Source organism: Giraffa tippelskirchi, chromosome 9 (assembly GCF_054371585.1).
Source record: "Giraffa tippelskirchi isolate mGirTip1 chromosome 9, T2T-mGirTip1v1.2.pri, whole genome shotgun sequence".
NCBI classification, from domain to species: Eukaryota; Metazoa; Chordata; class Mammalia; order Artiodactyla; family Giraffidae; genus Giraffa; species Giraffa tippelskirchi.
In genome coordinates, this window is record NC_137283.1 from 157,715,343 (window position 1) to 157,737,665 (window position 22,323).

Here is a 22,323-nt window from a genome sequence, read left to right on the forward strand (position 1 = left end):
GGTAAAGAATCTGCCTGCAATGCAGGAGACCCTGGTTCAATTCCTGGGTCAGGAAGATCCACTGGAGAAGGGATAGGCTACCCACTCCAGTATTCTTGGACTTCCCCTGTGGCTCAGCTGGTAAGAATTTGCCTGCAGTGCAAGAGACCTGAGTTCGATTCCCGGATTGGGAAGATCCCCTGGAAAAGGGAAACACTACGCACTTCAGTATTCTGGCCTGGAGAATTCCATGGATTGTATGGTCAATGGGGTCGCAAAGAGTCAGACACAACTGAGCGACTTTCACTTCACTAAGTTTTCAGAGGCCTCCTGCAGTGCACACAGATAGTGGAGTAGTGGGAAGCTTTGGGCTCCAGTCACAGGCATCATCCTTGTGTCCACATCCACAGGTCCCTCGTGTTAGGCCTCTGCTGAGACTTCCTCCGGGGATGCGCATCTTCTCTGCCCCCCTGCCTGAAATGACCCCTGCTCTTCCTCTGGCCCCTTGTCTTACTGCTGTTACCTTGCAGCATTGTCACCATCTGACACCGTCAGACCATCTGTCCCTGTCAGAGAGCCCAAGACCCTCCTGTCTCCCCTCCCTCCTCAGAGCCTCAGCCCCATGAAGCAGGGAATTCCTTTTCTTCTGTGTCAATCCACAGATGCCCAGCAGGTGTCCGGCCCACTACATACACTTTACAGGGACTCACTGACAGACTGATGACAGCTCATAGGCGAGTATGATTGGTGGATGCAGGGCATGGATCATGTGGCAGCAGGAGGTGAGGTCAGGAGCTCCTTGGTGTCTCTTCATGTGCTGTAAGGGGTTGAAACCAGCTGTTGACCATCGGTGACGCTGTGGCCAGGGAGGCCGAGGGAGCAGACTCCCCCCTCTCCTCGTAAGGGGCTGGCATCTGCCACAGAGACAGGGCAGCCTGACTGTCCACAGCTGCTCCCTGAGCTCCCTGTGAACGTCGCATGTCTCCAGCCTGGGGACACCTGTGTCCGTCCAGCCCGCTCACCAAGGCCCCAGGTTCCTGCCACACTGATGCTCCCGAAACGCAGCTCAGTGTCTCATCTTGTGCCTCAGATTTACATGCAAAATACCTACACAGATTAAGATATGAATATTATCAACTCCACACCTCTAGCCTTGGTTCTAAAAATAGTCATTTTGTGCAATTTGAGAAAGCGATGAAGCCTACAGATTTGCATCTGAGTTTTTCCCTAGCAGACGACAGCTGGTCAAACAAAAACATCACCTGGGGAGTCGTGTGTATCCAGGTTTGCTGGAAGAGAATATTGGACAGACACAGTTCTCTCCTGCTGCAGCTGATCCTGGGGGGTAGAGGGTGGGGCGTGCCTGGAGAAGACACGCCCCGTGCGTGAGGCTGGCTTGAGGGAGACCAGGGAATACCTGTTCCACCTACAGACGGGGCCCCAGAGATCGCTGAGGGCGAGGCCACTGAATCGAGGCGCCCCCACCCTGTGTCTGTGGGCACAACCACCCTGGGTCTGTGCCGCCACCTCAACTCCTGTGCTTTCGGAAACAACACAACACTTGTAGTGAGGGCTCTGTAGGCTGGAGCGCCAGTGAACAGCACAAGAAGGTGAGCACCAGCAGGAGATGAGACTTGTAAAGAGGAAGATGACTGTAAGAACCTGTGCAAGTATACACCAGGTATAAAAGGATTTTGTTGTGTGTGTTGATTTTCTTATTTATTTCCAGCTTTATTAAGATTTATTTGATATGAACACTTTTTGAGTTTAAGGTGTACAGGATGTGGATTTGATACACTTATATATTATAGTATGACTAAGCATGATTACAATACTAAAAGAACTTTTGTCCTAAACTGCACTAATTGGGAGGTAGTAGCTGATGCCAAGAAGTTTAGGGGGTATATTTTTTTATGTGTTGTCTGCCTTGTCTTCAGCAGTGATCACATCTTGCTGTCAGTTAACAGTGTCCTTTGTTGGGACTACCCTCTGTGAGGGATCCTCTTATAAGGAGGCCCATCTTGGAAGTAGTCTGAAGCCCCCAGACTGAGCACCAGGCCCCACGGGCCTCCTCCAGGGGACCACAGCCATGGTCCCACCCAGCGGCTGCCTGGCCTTGCTGTGATGGCAATGAAAGATGAATTATCTTCAGCCTTGCATTTTGTTTTGAATTTGAAACCAGAATTAGCTGACCCTGGAGGCTATTTTAAGCTAGTGTCTTCATGTGTTCCTTTTATCTCGACGATTGTCACTGAAGTGTCGTGAAGGTTCTCTCCTATCTGTTTCATATGCAAGATCTGGTGTCCCCGCTTCCGATCCTGGCAGCCCCTCAGGACTCCATTAAATTAGGACTCCATCTGCCTGGATCAGAAGGAGCAGATTCTCTCGCTGCTTCTCCATCAGAGCCCTCCACCTCTTTCTTTCTTCCTTGGCTGATGGAATCCCTGAGCTTTGAATTTCTTTTCCCCAACTCAGCCAGTTTCTGACTCGCATATTTGGCTATCATCCTCCCTTTTCAAAGCAAATAATGTCCACAAACCCCTAGAGTAGCTGAAACTACTGAGCCACAGAAACTGTGTTCCTCTCTGTGCCCTTTCCTGCCCCATCAGCTCAAGGATAGCTGAGAATCTGGGGGTTGTCACCTGTGATGGATCCCAGAAGCACTGTTATCTTTCATCTCCTTTAATCCTCACAGCCCCTATTTTACTCATGAAAAAGTACGAGACTTCCAGGGTTATATAATATTCCCCGGGTCACGAGCGTGTGACTTGAATCCAGTGTTGATCTAACTCTGAGATGTTCCTCATTGGGACCAAAGTGATGGGCCATCTGATCTACCTCCTCACTACCTCTCCAAGCCTTGGACTGCTACTGGTAACTTAAGGGTCCAAGTAGTCAGGGCCTCAGTATGGAAAAGGGGTTACTGTACCCCAGGCTAAGTGCATCCCCTGGCAGAAATGTCATTATATGAAGCTCAGTTAGGTTTTTTTTGTCACCAAATTTAATGAGATAATCCATGTGAAAGAATTTGTAACACCGTTCTGGTGCTTTGGGCTCTGGCCTGGGGACCTAACTGCTATTCACCGATAGTACTGACTCTTTATCATGTGGATTTAATGTTCTCTATTGTGCTTTTTAAAACCAACATGCTACAAATCTGTGAGATGACTTTGTTTTGCTCGACACGGGGTGCATGACCTCGGTTTGCTTTCCCAAAGAGCCCAGGCTGACAGTCGCCCTCCGTTCCCTCCCTGGCAGCGCCCCATCGTCTCCATCTGCTGGGGACACCGGGACTCGCGGCTGCTGATGGCGTCGGGACCGGCCCTGTATGTGGTGCGCGTGGAGCACCGGGTGTCCAGCCTGCAGCTGCTGTGCCAGCAGGCCATCGCCAGCGCCCTGCGCGAGGACAAGGACGTCAGCAAGCTGACCCTGCCCCCCCGCCTTTGCTCCTACCTCTCCACTGCCTTCATCCCCACCATCAAGGTGAAGCCCCCCACCTCCTCCTCCCTCACCCTGCCCTCCCGCCCCCGAAGGACCGTGGTCCTCCCCCGTGCGGTCTGCCCCTCGCGTCCGTGTCCAAGGGGGATTGGTCCTGGGTGATGGACGTGAGCCTCTCGTGGCAACAGTAGCGTTCCGAGCCTGACTGCCGTGGCCCTCCCGATGACCAGTCTATCCGTTCAGTCCTGACTCACTGGCAGCCGCTGCCGTGCTTCCCATGTTCGAGAGCAGGGCACGTGTTCCTGAAAGTCAGGTAGCTCTTCATCCACAGTTACGGGAGTGGTCAGGAGTGAGCCCCGTTTGGTCCTAGGATCTGCTCTCCTCACCCCTGTGCTCAGGAGGCCGACCCCACGTAGCACTGGCTGCCAGCTGTAACCTGGCAGTAACCTAGTCTGTTCTCGGTGGGAGTGGGTGGACTGTGCTGCCAGTCACTGTTTAAGGGCAGCTTTCCCTCTTACCCTCTGGGCCTCCACCTGCTCCTTGGGTTCTTTTCTGTACAATATTCTCTTCTTTTGTTTTCTCTCTTTGCTTCTATGTATCACATTGGCTTGTTGGTTACTTTTTCTCTAAAACATCAGAGTTTTAGAACCTGTTATGATTTTTTTTTCCCCAAGTTGGTTTACAATCTTGGTTCTGCAGTAGCAATTCTCAACCTTGGCTGCACATTCAAGTCGCCTGGGGAGTTTTGAGAACACGCCCATGCCCAGGCCCGCTACAGGTTCCAGTTCCACTGTCTGAGCTGGGGTTCCTGGCTGAGGTCTCTCTGAAAGCTCCTGGGAGAGTCCCCTGTGCCTCCAGAGCCGTGAGTCCCTGAGCCGCAGCCAGTGCATAGTCACCGGTGAGGCCCACACTCTTCCTTCCGTGTCCTGCCTCTAGCCCCCAATCCCAGACCCCAACAATATGCGGGACTTCGTCAGCTACCCGTCGGCCGGCAGCGAGCGGCTGCACTGCACCATGAAGCGCACGGAGGACGACCCGGAGGTGGGCGGCCCATGCTACACACTCTACCTGGAGCATCTGGGCGGGCTGGTGCCCATCCTCAAGGGCCGGCGCATCAGCAAGCTGCGGCCTGAGTTCGTCATCATGGACCCGCGGACGGACGGCCGATCAGGTGGGGCTCTCCCCCGGGGCATGGCGGCCCTGGTGGGCACCTGCATGCACAGATGGGGCCTGTGGATGAAACGCGAGCCAGCCTTGGCTGGCGAGGAGCATCCTTGAAGCCGCTCCATTTCTCTGTTAAAAGTTAAGGCTTCTCTAAATGCTCCTGCTGCGGTTGTGACAGCGTTCCGTAGGGCTCCGTGGGGTCGGGGCTGTGGTGAGAGGCAGCCAGCAGCTGCCTCTGCGGGTTATTTATCAGGTGTTCACTGAGGACCTTATGTGCTTACGATCGGAAGGTAGTAGTGGGGTGCTGTCTCTGCCCGCCCCCCAGAGGGAACGAGAGAGTTAAAGCTTCTGAACCTCCAGCCCACTCCTCAGCCTTCCTCTAGAATCTTCCTTCTGCCCCTGGCTCATCCACCATTAGCTGCTCTAGCTGACTGCATCCTGCTTGTCCATGGAGGTCTAGCATGATGGGCCAGCCCTTCCTTCCAGGAGCTCCCCCAGCCTGGTCTCCGTGGTTGCGCCCAGGTGCTCCCTGCACAGTTCTCTCTGGGAGCCTCCCTTTCCTTCTTCCCTCTTTCTTCTCCCTTTGGACAGGACTCTCCCCTGCGCCTGTCCCCACAACTGTATTTTGGACACCCATAGCTTGTCTGCTTCCACTGCTCCACAGCTGGAAAGGAGTTTTGCCTCAGTGTGAATTGTACATCATGTTTCCCCCACGTCTAACTTAGATGACGTTTACACAGGACCTTGGGCCTTAGACGAAAGTGTTGATGCTGGAATGGGGCAGAAGACTTGGGGGCTGCCAGGACAGGGCGAGTGTATCTTGCATGGGAGAGTGACAAGAATTTGAGCAGGGCAGCAGGCTGGGGTGCTGTGAACCGTATTTGGAGACAGGGCTTTTAGGGGCGATTACGATTAAAGGAGGCTATAAGGGTGGGGTCCTAATCCAGTAGGACTGTGGCCTTGGAAGGAGGAGAGAGGTCTCTGGTCTCTCCACACGCGCATGCCGTGTAAGGACACGGTGAGGCAGGACTGTCAGCAGGAAGGGAGAGCGCCCTCACCAGAACCTGATCCTGCTGGCACGCTGATCCCGGACTTCTGGCCTCCAGACTGAGAAAGTAAATTTCTGTTGTCTAAGCCCATGTGAAGTATTTTTGCCATAAGCTTCGCTCCATAGACACCTTTGCTCTGAGCATTTTCGCTGTGAAAAATAAAATGCTGACACTTTGGTTTGACAGCTTGGTTTCAACTGGTTGAAATGGCAGTAGTGTTAGGAGATAGGCCCTTGGGGAGGTGATTAGTTCAAGAGGGCAGGGCCTTTATGTCATGAGCTCAGTGCCTTATAAAAAGGGCTGCAGTGAGATCACTAGCCCCTCCTGCCACACGAGGGCACAGTGAGAAGCCCGCAGTCCATAACCCCGAAGAGGCCATGACTGGAACCTGCCCATGCTAGCCCCCTGACCTTGGACTTCCAGCCTCTAAAACTGGAAGACTTGATAATTTCTGTTGTTTATAAGCCCCCGGTGTGTGGCATATTGTTATAGCAGCCAAAACAGACTAAGACATTAGTGAGAAAAGAGCAAGTAGTGAGTCCTATAGCGACAGTGCAATCCTGGCACGCACAAGTAGGTCAATGTTGGGTGGACGGTGTGTTGCAGAACTTGCTCGGGTCAGTGGACTGGCTCTGTGCTCAGGAACATGTGGAAGCATCCTGTGGGCTCACAGGGGGTTCTGAATCGTGGCCAAGCTTCCTTAGATCCAGGAATAGTTTATTTAATTATAGATAAAGTACTACTCAGGGCGGGTGATGGGGCTCGGATGCCCAGCACTGGGGCTTGCTGGGTGCAAGAGTTGTGTTCCCCGGTCTGGGCAGCAGTTTAGGGCTGCGGTGGTGACACAGACGGGGCGTCAGTGACCTCTCTGCCCAGCTGTTCTGCTCTGCCTCCTGTGGCATCTGAGAGGCCCCTGTCTGCAGATGTCACCTCCATATGCTCAGAAACCTAGAGACTAGTTTGAATGAACAGACTCATCCTTGTAGATGTAAGTAGCCCTTTTGAACAACTAGATCTCTCATATTCTAGAAATAATTTCATTTGGCTTTTTTATTACTTTGCCAGGTGATGCTCTTGGAGCCCCAAGAGATGAGGAAGTCAGCAAAGAAGAAGGGTATTTTTGGGGAAAGTCTAACAGGAACTCCATCTGCTCTGTGGCTTTGTGACGACCTGCTCCCCACACATCACCTTTGGCTCGGGCCTTGCATCTGTTGCCTGGTGGCCGGCTGGCTCCCAAACGGGCCCCTCCATGGAGTCCACAGCTGCCACTCAGTGTCCTGCTGCTTGGGTCCTCTTCCAGCCATTGCTCAAAGCAGGCCTGGAACCCACGGGGGGGTCTTCCCAGGTCCCGGCTCAGCAGCAGGCTCACCGAGGGCAGTGACGGGGGTTGGGGGGCACTGAGTCGGCAAGCCCCTTGCGTGGCCTGGGTTCCAGGGCTGCTGAGAGCCCACGTGGACCCGGACCAATGCCAAGGGTGTCCTGTGGCGTGAGAGCACAGCCGTTTTGGCTCCAGCTTTCCACACGGTAAATGGGGCCAGGCTGTTTTGTACATTCCAGAGGCATTACAGTTCATACCCACGTTGATAGCAGTAGAAGTAATTACTCACTTTTGCTTAGAAACTGGAATAGCGTGAAAATGTAGAAGGAGAACTGTCCTGCTCCTTCCTGTTTCAACCTCTACACTGAAAATGATGGCCTGTGGAGTCAGTCTGTCCTCTGGTTTCCAGTAACGACCACTGCTGGGAGCTAATCGGCGTCACTCCCCTAAATCTTGCTGCTTGTGTCTCACCAGATGAAATCTATGGAAACAGCTTGATTTCCACCATGATCGACAGCTGCAACTGCTCCGACTCCAGCGACATTGAACTGAGTGACGACTGGGCTGCCAAGAAGTCTCCCAAAATCTCCCGAGCTAGCAAATCACCCAAACTCCCAAGGTAACCTGGACGTGCAGGAGTGTGCTCCCTGCTGTGTGTCTCTGGAGGTGTGTCAGAGATGTGTGTCTGTGGCAGAGTCCTGCTGAAACCGACAGCTGAGGGGCACAGGCAACGGGCGCACCCACCTTTCATCCAGAAGGCCTGCCCACAGCTGTCTCAGCTTCCCTCATCCTCTCCTTTGCGACACAAAAAGGCGTCCAGAAGGAGGTCTGCTAAGCACGCAGAACTTCCAGGGATCAGCACCAACGGTGGGTGCCATGGGGGTCACAGCCAGGGAGCTTGTTTTATCTTTCACTTTGAGAAGAGGAAGGAAGAGGGTTTACAGTACATGTAACCTGTTAAAGAGAATGTCAAATTGTTGTTGTTGTTCAGTCGCCCAGTCGTGTCTGACTCTTTGCGACCCCACGGACTGCAGCACACCAGGTGTCCCTGTCCCTCACCAGCTCCCAAAGTTTGCCCAAGTTCATGTCCATTGCATCAGTGATACCATCCAGCTGTCTCATCCTCTAATGCCTTCTTCTCCTATGCCCTCAATCTTTCCCAGCATCAGGGACTTTTCCACTGAGTCAGCTGTTTGCATCAGATGACCAAAATACAGGAGTTTCTGCTTCAGCATGGTCCTTCCAATGAGTATTCAGGGTTGATTTCCCTTAAGATTGGCTGGTTTGATCTCCTTGCTGTCCAAGGGGCTCTCAGAAGTCTTCTCCAACACCACAGTTTGAAGGCATCAATTCTTTGGCAGTCAGCCTTCTTTACAGTCCAGCTCTCACAACTCTACGTGACGACTGGGAAGACCATAGCCTTGACTATATGGACCTTCATCGGCAGAACAATGTCTCAGCTTTTCAACACACTGTCTAGGTTTGTCATAGCTTTCCTGCCAAGAAGCAAATGTCTTCTGATTTCATGGCTGCAGTCACCATCCGCAGTGATTTTAGAGCCCGCAAAGAGGAAATCGGTCACTACTTGTACCTTTCCCCTTCTATTTGCCATGAAGTAATGGGGCCAGATGCCATGATCTTAGTTTTTTTAATACATAGTTTTAAGCCAGCTCTTTGACTCTCCTCCTTCACCCTCATCAGGAGGCTCTTTAGTTCCTCTTTGCTTTCTGCCATCAGAGTGGTATCATCTGCATGTCTGAGGGTATTGATGTTTCGCCTACCTATCTCGATTCTAGCCTGTAACTCATCTAGCCCGCTACATCTCTTGATGTGCTCAGTGTATGGATTAAACAAACAGGGTGACAGCAGACAGCCCTGCCGTACTCCTTTCTCAATCTTGTTTTATCTTCTACTTTGAGAAGAGTGAGGAAGAGGTTTTTACAGCGTACGTAATGTGCTAAAGAAAATGTCAAATTACATGCCTATAATTCTGTAATGGGGAAAGTGAACTAAAAAATAATAATCCTCAAGTTTGCCCTAAGGAATGGCAAAACAGTGAGAGTAGATGGAAGGGCTTATGTTGTTATAGATAAGAAACCCAGCATCCCCTGTCCCAGCTCCCTGACCTGGCCACCAATTTCCTTAAAGGGTGCATTGCTCATCACTAAGACCCTCACCTCTAAATATCCTCTAACCTTCCAGGGTGTTGCAGTCTCCAGAGCCAGCCCTCCTTCCTGCCGTCTCCCAGTGAATCCCCCCACCTGGCAGCCAGGCTGGCTGTCCTCAACACAGAGCTTTAACCAGCTCCATCGTCCTCAGCCCTAGATGTCTTATCAAGTCCTCAAGTGTTATATGTGAGGCTCGGTGCTTTTCCTTCATAGAATGCCATCAACCTTACCATATTCATCTTTATAATACTATACTCTCTGGGGCAGATTGGCATAAAACACGTGTCCCCTATGCCATAAGCATGGGAACTGAAGGAAAACTTTGGATCTGCTGGTTTAGTTTAAATATAGTGGTGAAATGCTAGGTCAGTCTGTTGAAATCCAGACGTCATGAATTAAGACCTGTGAAGTTGTTATGGCCTTCAGGTGTGAAATAACTCTTCCCACCCGCTATTTTCCCCAGGATTAATTTTGTAAACCCCTGACAGAACGCATTTCTAAATACACTATTTGTTGTTGGTGGTTAGTCGCTGAGTCATGTCCAATACTTTTGCAACCCCTTGGACTGCAACCCACCAGGCTTCTCCATCCATGGGATTTCCAGGCAAGAATACTAGAGTGGGTTGCCATTTCCTTCACCAGGGGATCTTTCTGACTCATGAACTGAACCCATGTCCCCTGCACTGCAGGTGGATTCTTTATCTCTGAACCACCTGGGAGGCCCACTATTAGTAGAAAGTGAAAGTTAATTCTCAGGTGAAAGCATTAGTTGCTCAGTTGTGTCCAACTCTTTATGACCCCATGGACTGGGGCCTGCCAGGTTTCTCTGTCCATGGAATTCTCCAGGCAAGAGTATTAGAGTGGGTAGCCATTTCCTTCTCCAGGGGATCTTCCTGACCCAGGGATGGAACCCAGGTCTCCTGCACTGCTGGCAGATTCTTTACCATCTGAGCCACCAGAGAAGCCTCAAGTAAAGTTACTTACAAATGAATCACTTGATCTAACTGCAGTTTATTTTTAAATATATACTATTCCACATATAGTTCTGTCCTTCTTTCCTCATATTCATAAGGCAAAAAAGCAGGCGGAATGGACCTGATTAAGGGCCCTGCCCCTGAGGGTGTGATGTCCACGGGGGCTTCTCAAGAGTGAGGAGGGCCCGGGGGCCCATGGGTGGGTGCCTGACCCCGGCCTGGTCTCTGCAGGATCAACATCGAGGCCCGGAAGTCCCCCAAGCTGTCGCGCGCTGCTCAGGAGCTCTCCCGCTCTCCTCGCCTGCCCATGCGCAAGCCGTCCATCGGCTCGCCCAGCCTGGCGCGGAGGGAGTTTCCCTTTGAAGACATCACTCAGGTATCGGAGCCCCACTGCCCTTCCCCCTTGCACGTGTGTGAGGGTGGCTGAGCCCTGGGGACCGTCTCCGTGCCTGGGACGGCAGCCCCTCGGGGCCCTTGCCGCCTCCTTGTCCCACTCGGCCTCCCTCTCACCTCGGGGATCCCCGCTACTGCCACAAGAACCTTCTCCAAAGCAGCTCTGCTTGAGACATCTCCTCACGTCCACCACAGGTCCCCCAAGCCACTCCTGACCCCTCAGTGACTCCCAGTGTCCCAGGAGCCCAGCCCTGGTCGCAGCCCCACAGTCTGGCCGGCCTGGCCCCCTTCACCCCAGGGCCACTGCCTCGCAGTTGACTGGCCTCTTCCCACTTTCTGCCTGCATCTCCCAATCAGTGGGCCCACCTTCTTGTCTCCTCCCCGTGGTCTGTCTGCAGGTTTCCAGGTATAACCACCTCTGTCCAAAGCCTTCCTTCCCTGGCTTAGCCACAATAAGCCCAGTGCATCCTGTTTATGCTCCCTTATCCTTTCTCAGTGACTCCCTTGTGTGTGAATAACTACAAGCCTTATCTCCTCCCTTGGGTTATAAGCTGAGTGTATGCGTGTATACATATGTGTGTATATAGGTTTTTGTTTTTGTTTTTAACTATAATTGACCTATAACACTGTTAGTTCCTGGTGTACAACATAGTGATTTGATATTTTTATACATTTTAAAATGGTCACATGATAAGTCTGCTTACTGGCTGTCACCATACAAAGTTATTACAATGTTATTGACTACATTCTCCATGCTGTACATTTCATCCCTGAAAGTATTTATTTTGTAACTGGAGTTGTAGCTCTCAATCTCCCTCACCTATTTCACTTATCACCCACCCCCACCCCCACCCCCACCCCCGACAACCACCTGTTTGTTCCCCATGAATCTGTTTCTGTTTTGTTATGTTTGTTCATTTGTTTTGTTTTTTTGCAGTCCACGTATAAGTGAAATCATGCAGTATTTGTCTGACATACTTCACTTAGCATATACCCTCCAGGTCTATTCATGTTATTGCAATAACATACTCTTTTTATGGCTGAGTAATATTTTAGTGTTCGTGTGTGTTTACCACAGCTTCTTTATCCATTTATCTATTATTGTTGAGTAGTTAGGTTGCCTCCATGTCTTGGATGCTTTAAATAATACTGCTGTGAACATTAGAAGTGCACATATCTTTTCAAATTAGTGTTTTGAGGGTTTTCTTTTCAGACAGTACCCACAAATGGAATTGCTGAATCATATGGTATTTCAATTTTTAGTTTTTTGAGGAACCTCCATACTGTTGCTCATAGTGGCTGTACCAGCTTGCGTTTCTACCAGCAGTGTTGGAGGGTTCCCTTTTCTTGAGGAGCTGGATTTTATTAATCTTGATTATTGCCTTTGCACCTGTGTGCATGCGTACACAGGCACACACACACAGCCTATGTATATGTGTGTTTTGGGGCACAGTGATAACTTTTAAAATTTTATGACATTTAATCAAATGAAAAAACAGATAGTCAGGTGGTCTCGGGACACACGGGTATCAGTGCAACTGATGTTTCCAGGAGAAATACCAAGGCTAAGAATGGAGTCAGAGCTTGGTACCCTGGTAGTTCAAGTGACCGGGCAAAAGGAGAGGTGAAGAAAAGTGTGCCCAAGTCACTCTTGTGACCTTTTAACCTCCCCATGCATGGACACACTGGGATCCATCCACCACTTGCTCCCAACCCGAGAAACACAGCCCATGAGCTGCCATTTGAAAACAGGGCTGGTGTGCTCTCGGCAGCGTCTGGTCTTGAAAATGGTGGAATGACACAGAGAGTGAATATTTCCATTGGTGGCCACCACCTGCAGCTTTTTAAGCAAAAAGTGTTAGCATTCTTACTTCTTAAGTGATTGATAGAAAATGTGGAAACAGATTGTGATTCTTCTTCCTTTTTCCCACAGCACAACTATCTCGCTCAGGTCACGTCTAATATCTGGGGAACCAAATTTAAGATCGTGGGCTTGGCTGCTTTCCTGCCAACCAACCTCGGTGCAGGTAAGCGCTGCACCCCCATCGGAACTCAGACTCAGGAATCGAGTTCAACCTCCAGTGGCGTAAACTAACAGCGAGCTCTTACAACACCGAAAGATTAGCGTGTGTTTCCCCTCCAAAGTTTGACTCTAGCCACCATGATTTAGTGAAGAATAGAATTATTGTTCAAATTGTTTTTGTTTTTTTTGCCAGTGGTGCTTTCATTTTTTTAATACAAGAGCCCTGGGTGGTAAAAATAGCCAAAAGCTCTGATAGGTTTTCTGGTCATTTTGATTTCTGGCCTTTTACTGTGGGCAGATTTTGGTACCAGTGTCTTCAGGTTCTTGAGGCAAACTTCTGAGGAAAGTCAAGAAGAGAGCATTAGAAGCTATAAGAACAAGTTGGCTGACTGTTAGTGCAGTTCTTAGTGGTAAATCTTTATAGACTTCATTTTCAAGTACCAGTTAAATGTCATGTCTGTTGGAAGATGGAGACATTGGGCAAAATGGAACCGGGGGAGGACAGAACTGGGCAGGAACCCAGAGCATCTGGCTCTCTCTGTACCCAACTCGAGTGAGTAGCTCTTAACTGCTCACGTTTACTCGGCCCTTTTATAGAAAGCATGTGGCAGTTCCCTGTCAGTCTCTATCCTGATGTTGAAAGTAAGTCAGACGAGAATTCAATCCTGAATAAAAGCAGAATTTGATTCCCCGAGCTTGGCATTGTGGTTATCATAACTATTTTTGCTAAATTATCCCTCCGATTACAAATGAGGTTTTTAAAAATAAATTTATCGTACCCAGCTCATTCCAAAACAGAATTTGTCTTTAACATGTGAAATGTGTGTGGTTCTGTAGACAAACTACTGGCAGAGTGGCTGGACAACTTGTTGTGTAGACGGAGAATTTGGGTGTTTGTCATTCCCACGTCCACGCTGTGTCCGGGTGTTTGTCGTTCCCGCATCCACACCGTGTCTGGGTTAGGAGTTGGCGGTCTTGTGCCTGGAATGGCTGCCCTTTGGCCCTGGGCTCTACCTGCACTAGATCTGTCTTCTGACGGCAGAGCCACCGGGGCCCCATCTCCCTTCCCACGAGGGGCTCTGCTGGTGCCTTGGCTGTCCTCTGCCGCATCTCTGTTGACTATGCGTCCCTCCTCCTCCCCACCAGTAATCTACAAAACCAGCCTCCTGCATCTCCAGCCGCGGCAGATGACCATCTATCTCCCGGAGGTTCGGAAGATTTCCATGGACTACGTTAATTTACCTGTCTTCAACCCGAATGTTTTCAGTGAAGATGAAGATGACTTGCCAGGTGTGTTCACGCATGTCAACCGGTTTGTCACGAGCCCACACCCTCTGTTAATGGTGAGGGGACAGAGTGGTAAGTAGTTGAGGATTACAGCATGTGAGATGTGTCTGCTGTCACAGTTTGGAAAAGGTACAACTTCCTCAGGGTGGAAGGTGTGTGAGGTGTCGCAGGAGAAAGGTCACCTCCTGTCGTTGGTTTGGGGAGGAAGGAAGCCACCAGAGCAAGGACGATCGCGGGGCCGCAATGCCTCGTGTTCACAGAGCACTTCCACCATCTCGTTATCCTCATGGTTTTCCTCTTGGTTCTGTGCCCGGATAAAGAGACGTTAACAGGACCAATCAGGACTCAGAAATCATAACTGAAGCCCAGTCTCACCGGCCCTAGGCCAGCCCTCATCCTGTCAGCCCCTGCTTAGAGAAGGACATCACTGAGATGACCCTGTGCCCACAGAGCCCGGTTTCTCAAACCTTCCCCGCCTCCAGGGTGGAAAACCTGTGCATTTCAGCCTCTCTCTCTCTTTAAGTGCAGTGCAGGGCTCTGTGCATGGAAGCCTGGTCTGAGTTAAAATCTGGTACAAGGTTTTAAAATTCTAGTTTACAAATTTGAAATATTTGTAGCATCTCAAATTAATTTAAGTGCTTTCTGGTCATGGGACCCAATTTTGATTATTAATAGATTAGAATGATTTGTAATTAGTCTGCCAGTTACTTGTCTGTGACTATTCTCAAAAAAGCCTGCCTGCAATTATGTAAATACAGGCTCTGAAAAATCTCTGGTTTCTGAGCCAGAGGAACCCTGCATGGTTCATGGACTTCTCCTGTCCCTGGTCATTCTCAAACAGAGGGGCTCTGCTCCTCCCCACGGGGTGCAGGGCAAGGGCCTCTGATCCCACCTCAGGCCCTGAACATGGGGACTCGCTTGATTTCTCTCAGCCTAGGTTTTTACCTGTAAAGCAGTGGTGCTTGCTCATGGTAGCCGCCTCTGGTTCTCTGACGGCTTCTCAGAGTGGTAGAGCAGATGTTATCAACTCATGCAGTCCTGATGGGCACGGTCTTGCAACTGCAGGAGCCTGCTGTTTGGTCAGGCTATACACATTTGAGCATATAGCCCATGTCCTGCTGTCACAGCCTCGGATATAGGAGTGTCTTTTACACGTTCCCTGTGTTGGCCTCCGTTCTCCTGGAAGGTGACAGGTAGAGCTCTGTCTGATGCTCAGCTGTGGTCATAATCGTCTGTGGTTCCCTGTGGACGAGGGGCTTACACTCAGTGCTCAGGACGTGACAGAGACCCTCCTTCAGCGGGGAAGACACCTGCCCTCAGAGTGCCATGTAGAAGGGAGAGCGTCTGGAAGAGGAAGCGGCACAGAAAGAGTAGATTTGAGATGGGGCGCAGGTTCGTGCAGCCCGGAGGCCATGCTGTCTCACCAGAGCACCCAGGGGCGGGGAGAGTCTGTTACAGGAGCTGAGGGCAGGCTTGGCTTTTCACGAACCAGCTGGCTTCATGGTACAGTCCTGGTGAAAGGTCACCAGCCTCTGCAATTAGCCTGTTAAATGCTATTTCCTGCTCACATACTAGCAGCACTCACAGGCCTGCAGGAGCCAGCTTGGCACGCTCGGTGAGCACTTTAGACAGGGTCATCCAGACAGTGGCCCTGAGCACTCGCATGTGCTCTGCCCATCATCATGCAAATGCACACTCTGTACAAATAAGTCACATGTACAGGGTTTATTCAGTGTGGCTCACCTTACACACCATTTGAAATGCTAAAAAGCAGATAAATTAGGAAATGACCCTTCCCCTCATATGCAGATTTGCTGGAAGAGTCTTTTCAGTGGTCTTTTCTGCTGCATTTCACATGGTTCTATTTACAGAAACTTAATTTATATACAAATCTCAGACACACATGTGCTACAGGGCACGTCCTACACTGACCAGCCCATAACTCTGGAGAAATCTACCCCAAAGCCTAGGCCTTGAGTCTTCAGTGGACTTTGATACTGTACCACTGCCCGCTTCCTGCACCAAGAGTGGGCCCTTTTATCAAGATCACAAATAATCAGCATCTTTAAACACTCATTTGCCCTGGTGCCATTCAGGAACGTGGTATTTATTGAAAAGCTCTGGCAATGCCCTAACCTTATGGATGACTGTAGGCTTCCCTGAAGAACCCATCAGGGTCATCCTGTGTGATCCTCTAGAAACATTAGAGAAGTTTTGCATAATTTGTGTGAACTGTCCAGCTTTCCCTAAGCAAACACACCTTCCTCTGTAGCCATTGCATTTGGTATGCAGGAGGACTGGATGAGTTGTGCTGACCCAGTTTCATGGCACTGTTTTGTAAGCAGCTCATCTCCCTAATTGCCTTCCAGTGACAGGAGCATCTGGTGTACCTGAAAACAACCCGCCATGTACCGTGAACATCCCCATCGCCCCCATCCACAGCTCAGCTCAAGCCATGTCCCCCACACAGAGCATCGGGCTGGTGCAGTCCCTGCTGGCCAACCAAAATGTGCAGCTGGACGTCCTGACCAATCAGACCACAGCCGTGGGCAGTGCCGAGCACACGAGTGACAGTGCCGCCCAGTACCCCGTGTCCAGCCAGTACCCCGTGTCCAGCCGCTACTCCAGCCCCGGCCAGGTGATCTTCGGAGGCGTGGAGATGGGCCGCGGCCTCCCCAACCCGCCTCAGCTCTCCCTGCCGCCGCCAGCCCAGGGGGCCATCCAGCTGTCCGTGCTGGACCACAGCGACCGAGACCACGAGCATCTGCAGAAGCCAGCCAAGGCCCTGCGGCCGGTGCCCCAGTTGGCCGCCGAGGGGGACGCAGTGGTGTTCAGTGCCCCCCAGGAGGTCCAGGTGGCCAAGATGAACCCCCCGCCTCCCTACCCTGGAACCATCCCTGCCGCCCCCACCACGGCGGCGCCGCCGCCCCCGCTGCTGCCCCCGCAGCCCCCGGTGGACACGTGCCTGAAGAAGGGCGACTTCTCTCCGTACCCCACAGCAGCGCACTACCAGCCGCCCCTGGGGTACGAGCGGATCACCACCTTCGACAGTAGCGGCAACGTGGAGGAGGTGTGCCGGCCCCGGACTAGGATGCTCTGCTCGCAGAACACCTACACGCTGCCCGGCAGCTCGGCCACGCTGAGGCTCACGGCCACCGAGAAGAAAGTCCCACAGCCCTGCACCAGCGCCACCCTCACCCGCCTGACAGTCCCACGCTACTCCATCCCCCCGGGGGACCCACCGCCCTACCCTGACCTCGCCGGCCCGCTGGGCCCCGGCCGGGGCACGGGGCAGAGGCCGGACGGCAGCCTCATCCACGCCACGCTGCGCAGGAACAACCGCGAGGCGGTGCTCAGGGCAGCGCAGCTGGTCGAGCCCCCGCGGCCGCCGCCGCACCCGCCCAAGCCCAAGGGTGCGGCGCCCTTCCCTGCGCGGCCGCCGCACGCGCTCTACACCTGCAGCCAGTGCAGCGGCGCGGGGGGCGCGGGGGGCCGGCCCGAGCCGGGCGCGGGAGCGCAGCCCGGCGCCGGCCTGGCACACGCGGCCAGCACCTCCCCGCTGACCTCCCAGTCATCCTACAGCCTTCTGGGCGCGGCCGAAGGCGCCCGTGAGCGCGCCGACTACGTGAACTCGGCCTTCACGGAGGACGAGGCGCTGGCCCAGCACTGTCCGGCCGACAAGCCGCCGAGGCACCCGGCGCTGGGCGAGGCCGCCGTGACCGTTAAGCGGCCGCCCCCCTACCAGTGGGACCCTGTGCTGGGAGAGGACGTGTGGGTCCCTCAGGAAAGGACAGCCCAGAGCGCGGTGCCCAACCCCCTGAAACTGCCCCCTCTGATGGTAGGTCCAAGCCAGCACCTGGACATGTCCCGAGTGCCGTTCGTCTCCCCCAAGGCTCCTGCCAGCCCTACTACCACTTTCCAGCCTGGCTATGGGATGGGGGTACCCTACCCGGCCGGCTACAGCACCTCCCCGCTGCCGGGGTTGCAGGCTCCCTGCTCCCCGAAAGACACCCTGGCCCCAGCGCAGTTTGCCCAGCCAGAGTCCACCGTGGTTCTGCAGCCGGCCTACCCGCCCAGCCTGTCCTACTGCACCCTGCCCCCCATGTACCCAGGAAGCAGCGCCTGCTCGAGTTTACAGCTGCCACCTATCGCCTTGCACCCCTGGAACTCCTACAGCGCCTGCCCACCTGTGCAGAACCCCCAGGGCACTCTCCCCGCCAAGACACACTTGGTGGTGGAGAAGCCCTTGGTGTCCCCCCCGCCCACCGACCTCCAAAGCCACTTGGGGACAGAGGTGATGGTGGAGACCGCAGACAACTTCCAGGAAGTCCTCTCCCTGACAGAGAGCCCGGTCCCCCAGCGGACAGAGAAATTTGGGAAGAAGAACCGAAAGCGGCTGGACAGCCGGGCAGAGGAGAGCAGTGTTCAGGCCATCACTGAGGGCAAGGTGAAGAAGGAGGCTCGGACGCTGAGCGACTTTAATTCCCTCATCTCCAGCCCCCGCTTGGGGAGGGAGAAGAAGAAAGTGAAGAGTCAGAAGGACCAACTGAAGTCGAAGAAGCTGAATAAGACAAACGAGTTCCAGGACAGCTCGGAGAGCGAGCCGGAGCTGTTCATCAGCGGGGATGAGCTGATGAACCAGAGCCAGGGCAGCAAGAAGGGCTGGAAGAGTAAAAGGAGCCTGCGGGCGGCCAGCGAGCTGGAGGAATTCAAGTGCAGGAAGGCCAGCGAGAAGGAGGACGGCCGGCTGGGCAGCCAGGGCTTCGTGTACGTCATGGCCAACAAGCAGCCTCTCTGGAATGAGGCCACGCAGGTGTACCAGCTGGACTTCGGGGGGCGGGTGACCCAGGAGTCGGCAAAGAACTTCCAGATCGAGCTGGAGGGGCGGCAGGTAAGAAGCCGTGTCCCGGGGTGCGGCCAGAACGTGACCTTCTAGTCGAGACAGATCTCTGGGCTTTGGCCTTCGAGGAGAGTCGTTCAGAAGGCCGGTGGGAACTGTGGGACACAGCTGATGTCTCTTGGGGGGGCCACTCAGGCCTCTCATGTTCAGTGTGCCTGTCACTGTCTTACTTATTTCTCACCTAAGTAACCCGTGTCCTGATTTTTTAAAGTCCGATGGTTCCTACAAGACCCATGAGGAAATTAGCAGGCACTTGCCCGCTCCCAGAACCTACCCTCCGAGAGGCTTACTCTTCCAATTCTGAGTGCTTTTCCTGGTGTCTGTCGATGCATTAGCAAAGAACACGTTTCTGCTTCTGTTTCTTGAGTTTTCAGTTTGGAGCGTCATGTACTTATTTCTCTCTGAGCAACTTGGTTCGTTTTCTTCACCTCAGTCTCCCCCCAGCACAGGTGAACTTTCCCTTCCCCTTTTCCCAGGTAAATCAGTAGTCGTGGGTCCCCTGATGGTGCCACTAAATATGACTCATCTCTGAGCCATTACGTTTCCTTTATTGTGAGGCTCATTACCCTGGACGTAATGATTACCCCGCTTCTGTTTGCTTATTTCTCTGTGTTTCTGTCATTAAGTCCTTCCCTGATTCTCCGGCAGAACGTGCATCTCCTCTTGGTGCACTTGAGCACTTTTTGTAGTTTCTCAGTTCTTCCTGCTCCAACCTGGAGTTGTTGTGGTCCTACTTCATGGCTGTCATTCTGGACTATCCTTCTCCACTATTCTAGGAACTCTTTTCACCGTTCATTTAAATCTCAACATTGTTAATTCGCTCAACAAGTGTTTATAGAGTACCTGCTACATGCCTTGCAATCTTCTGGGCCCAGGAGTTGGCAAATTATGACCCACAGGCCCATCCAGCCTGCAGCCTCTTTCTATAAATAATGTTTTCTTGAGACACAGCCACATCCATCCACTTCAGTACTGTCTACCCTGCTTTCATCCTACAACAGCAGTTCAGTAGTTGTGACAAAGTCCACGTGACCTGCAAAGTCTAAAATGTTTATTATCAGCCCTTCCCAGAGAGTTTGCCAATGTCTGTTTTGAGTGCTGAAATTAAAGCACTGAGGAAAGCAGAGGAAAGGTCCCTGTCCTCATGGAGTTTACAAAAATGGAAAAGAGACCATGAACAAATAAATGTCACATCATGAAACAACATCACCAGTGTGGTCCCAGTAAGCCCTGGGGTGACAGGAACGCAGAGGCACACGAGGGGACCGGGTGTGCTCTCCTGGTCCCTCTCTGAGCAGGGACGTCTGACAGTCACAAGCAGTGGTTCTCTTAAGCCTCTTTCAGCCTGCAGATTCCTTTCTCTACTGCTTCTTTCTCGCCTCTATTTCCTTGTGGAGAAACCCCTTCCTCTGACCCACGGAGTGCCCCACACTCTGAATCTTCCTCGTGGCGTCCCCACCGCATGGTTCAACATGGTCCTTCATGCCTTTATTTCCCACTAACTCGCAGTTAAATTGAGGAGCTTAGAGTTAGATCAGAGTCGCACATCTCTCACAGACATGCAGTCTGCCTCTGTCGGGAGTGGCCCTGAGGGTCTCCTTTAACATGTCTGCCTCCCCACCCCACCCCACCCCAGGTGATGCAGTTCGGGAGGATCGACGGCAGCGCCTACATCCTGGACTTCCAGTACCCCTTCTCCGCCGTGCAGGCCTTCGCGGTCGCCCTGGCCAACGTGACTCAGCGCCTCAAGTGAGGGGCCTGTTGTGGGCAGGAGAGGCCTGACCGTGGACCTGAAGGAGCCCCATGACCCCGGGGCCCCTGGGACCGGAAGATGGGGCAGAGCTGAAAACCTTTCTCAGGCCCAGGAGAGGGCACTGACCCTTCGTTGTTATTTGTTTGGGTTTTTATTATCCTTTATTGTCTTTTTTTTTTTTTTTCCCCTTCTTTTTAAACAAAAGTAAGATACAGGAGAGTGGCATTTGGAACCAAAGGGTGCGAGGCGCCTGGTGGTGCTTGGGAAGCGAGGCTGCTGTGGGAATGGATGTCCTACTGGATTTGCTTCTGTCGGCCACAGGACCGGGGGGCCCTTCAGAAGGAAAGTCCACCACCTTTCCGCCGGGCTGGTTCTCCAAGACTAGGAGTGTGCATCGTTTTCCTCCTCCACAACATCCAGCTTTTATTATTCCTCCAGCATCACCACTAATGTAAAAAAAACACACACACACAACCAAAAAATCCTGAAGGTACAGGTTCTCTTGGTGGGGCACCGTTTAATTCACATGTTATCCCCCCGCCCAGGTGACTTGATTAATGAAGGGTATTTTGGCAAATGCATTGTGTTTGACTAATAAAAGGAGGCTTTTTTTCCGGGGGTGCTGTTACCAGGTATAAAAGGATGTGCTCGTGAGCTGACAGGGAAGGATGACAGGAGGAAGGGACTCCTGCAGGTGTGCGCGCTGTCCAAGGGCTATGCTCGTCAGAGCGCGTTTACATTAACGCCTCCACTAGTTTCCCAACGTGTCAGAATTCCGTCGGCTCAGCGATCCTTCCGCCTGATCAATTTCGGGAGCAAGCTCCCTGCACGTGATGGGGGCAGCGGTTTCCTGGGCTGCAGGGGTGGGTCACTAGAAGCCGAGAAGCGGGGCTTCCCTCCATCCCCCGCTCTCATCATGGGATCTGGGAACCCCAGCTGACACAGTATCTTTCCCGTTAGATAACACTGTTCTGTACTTTTTCTTCCTAAAAATGCTGACAGCACTGATTTGAAAGCTCTCCTTTCCTCTTTGGGGCTGTATTAAAATTCAGTTGGCTACAGACGTTTTCCAACAGATTAGAAGTGTAACAAAAAATGAAAGATGTTAGGCACTTGCCAGGGTGGAAAAAGATAGAGTTATAATCAGTTCTTTGACAAGAGCCCCACCAACTTCTCTAGGAAAAAAAAAAAAGTTTATTAACTGTACAGACTGTTTACTGAGGTGATAAACCACTGGGAGAACACGGTTAAAGTTACAGAACTTACCGAAGTTCCTTGACTGTTGCTTGTTAATTGCAACAACAAAAATTCAGAGATTATCTTTCCCCATCTCCCTCTTCTAGGGGACTTGTTGGGCCATATTCAGCCCTGCTCATAACACGACCCAGTTCATGTTTTTGGTTACTCATATCTGTGAGAGTAGGGCAGGAGCACAAAAACTGTCTACTGGTTTAGAGTCCTAAATTTGGATTTTGTTTAAAAAGAAACAAGTGGAAGATACTGCAGAAATGTATTTTCAACAAAAAAAAAAATTGTTTTTAATCTTCAATTTTAGTTTAAAAATTAGGAAGGAAACAGGCCTAATGAAAGATGACATCCCCTTACCATTTTCTCCAGACCCCGAAGAAACACAGGTGAGGTTTTAAATATGGTGAAGGCCATCTCCCCATTATTACCAGAGTTTCCCATATTTTAAAATATTGAACCTGATTCTTTGATGGGTAAATTTTTCCAGAAAGAATTTAGCTGTGTACTCAGAATTATATAATTCTTTTATATGAGTTTGTGTAGCTTAATATGATGTTTCAGTGCTTATTATCAGCTGTGCAATAATGGTTAGAGCCTATTTCTAAATAATTTAAAGGCAGTTCCCTTGT

General features: G+C 51.8%; 1 protein-coding gene and 1 long non-coding RNA gene across 2 annotated transcripts in view; one reads left to right on the forward strand and one right to left on the reverse strand.

Annotated features, from left to right (window-relative positions):
* TULP4 (TUB like protein 4) overlaps positions 1-20,618 on the forward strand; it is a 196,324-nt gene extending 175,706 nt beyond the window's left edge. Inside the window, exons 8-15 of the mRNA XM_081530138.1 lie at positions 3,238-3,462; positions 4,354-4,588; positions 7,423-7,567; positions 10,322-10,466; positions 12,417-12,510; positions 13,653-13,796; positions 16,163-18,684; positions 20,330-20,618. Of these exons, the coding sequence (XP_081386264.1) occupies positions 3,238-3,462; positions 4,354-4,588; positions 7,423-7,567; positions 10,322-10,466; positions 12,417-12,510; positions 13,653-13,796; positions 16,163-18,684; positions 20,330-20,446 (3,627 nt within the window). The 3' untranslated portion in view covers positions 20,447-20,618. The remainder of the gene's footprint in view (positions 1-3,237; positions 3,463-4,353; positions 4,589-7,422; positions 7,568-10,321; positions 10,467-12,416; positions 12,511-13,652; positions 13,797-16,162; positions 18,685-20,329) is intronic.
* Positions 13,262-17,254, reverse strand: LOC145521499 (uncharacterized). The gene is made up of 3 exons (XR_014065421.1): positions 17,044-17,254; positions 14,739-15,035; positions 13,262-14,097 (listed from the first exon to the last, which is right to left on the reverse strand). It is a non-coding gene; the product is annotated as an uncharacterized LOC145521499 (long non-coding RNA).
* Positions 20,619-22,323: the final 1,705 nt, after the last annotated feature.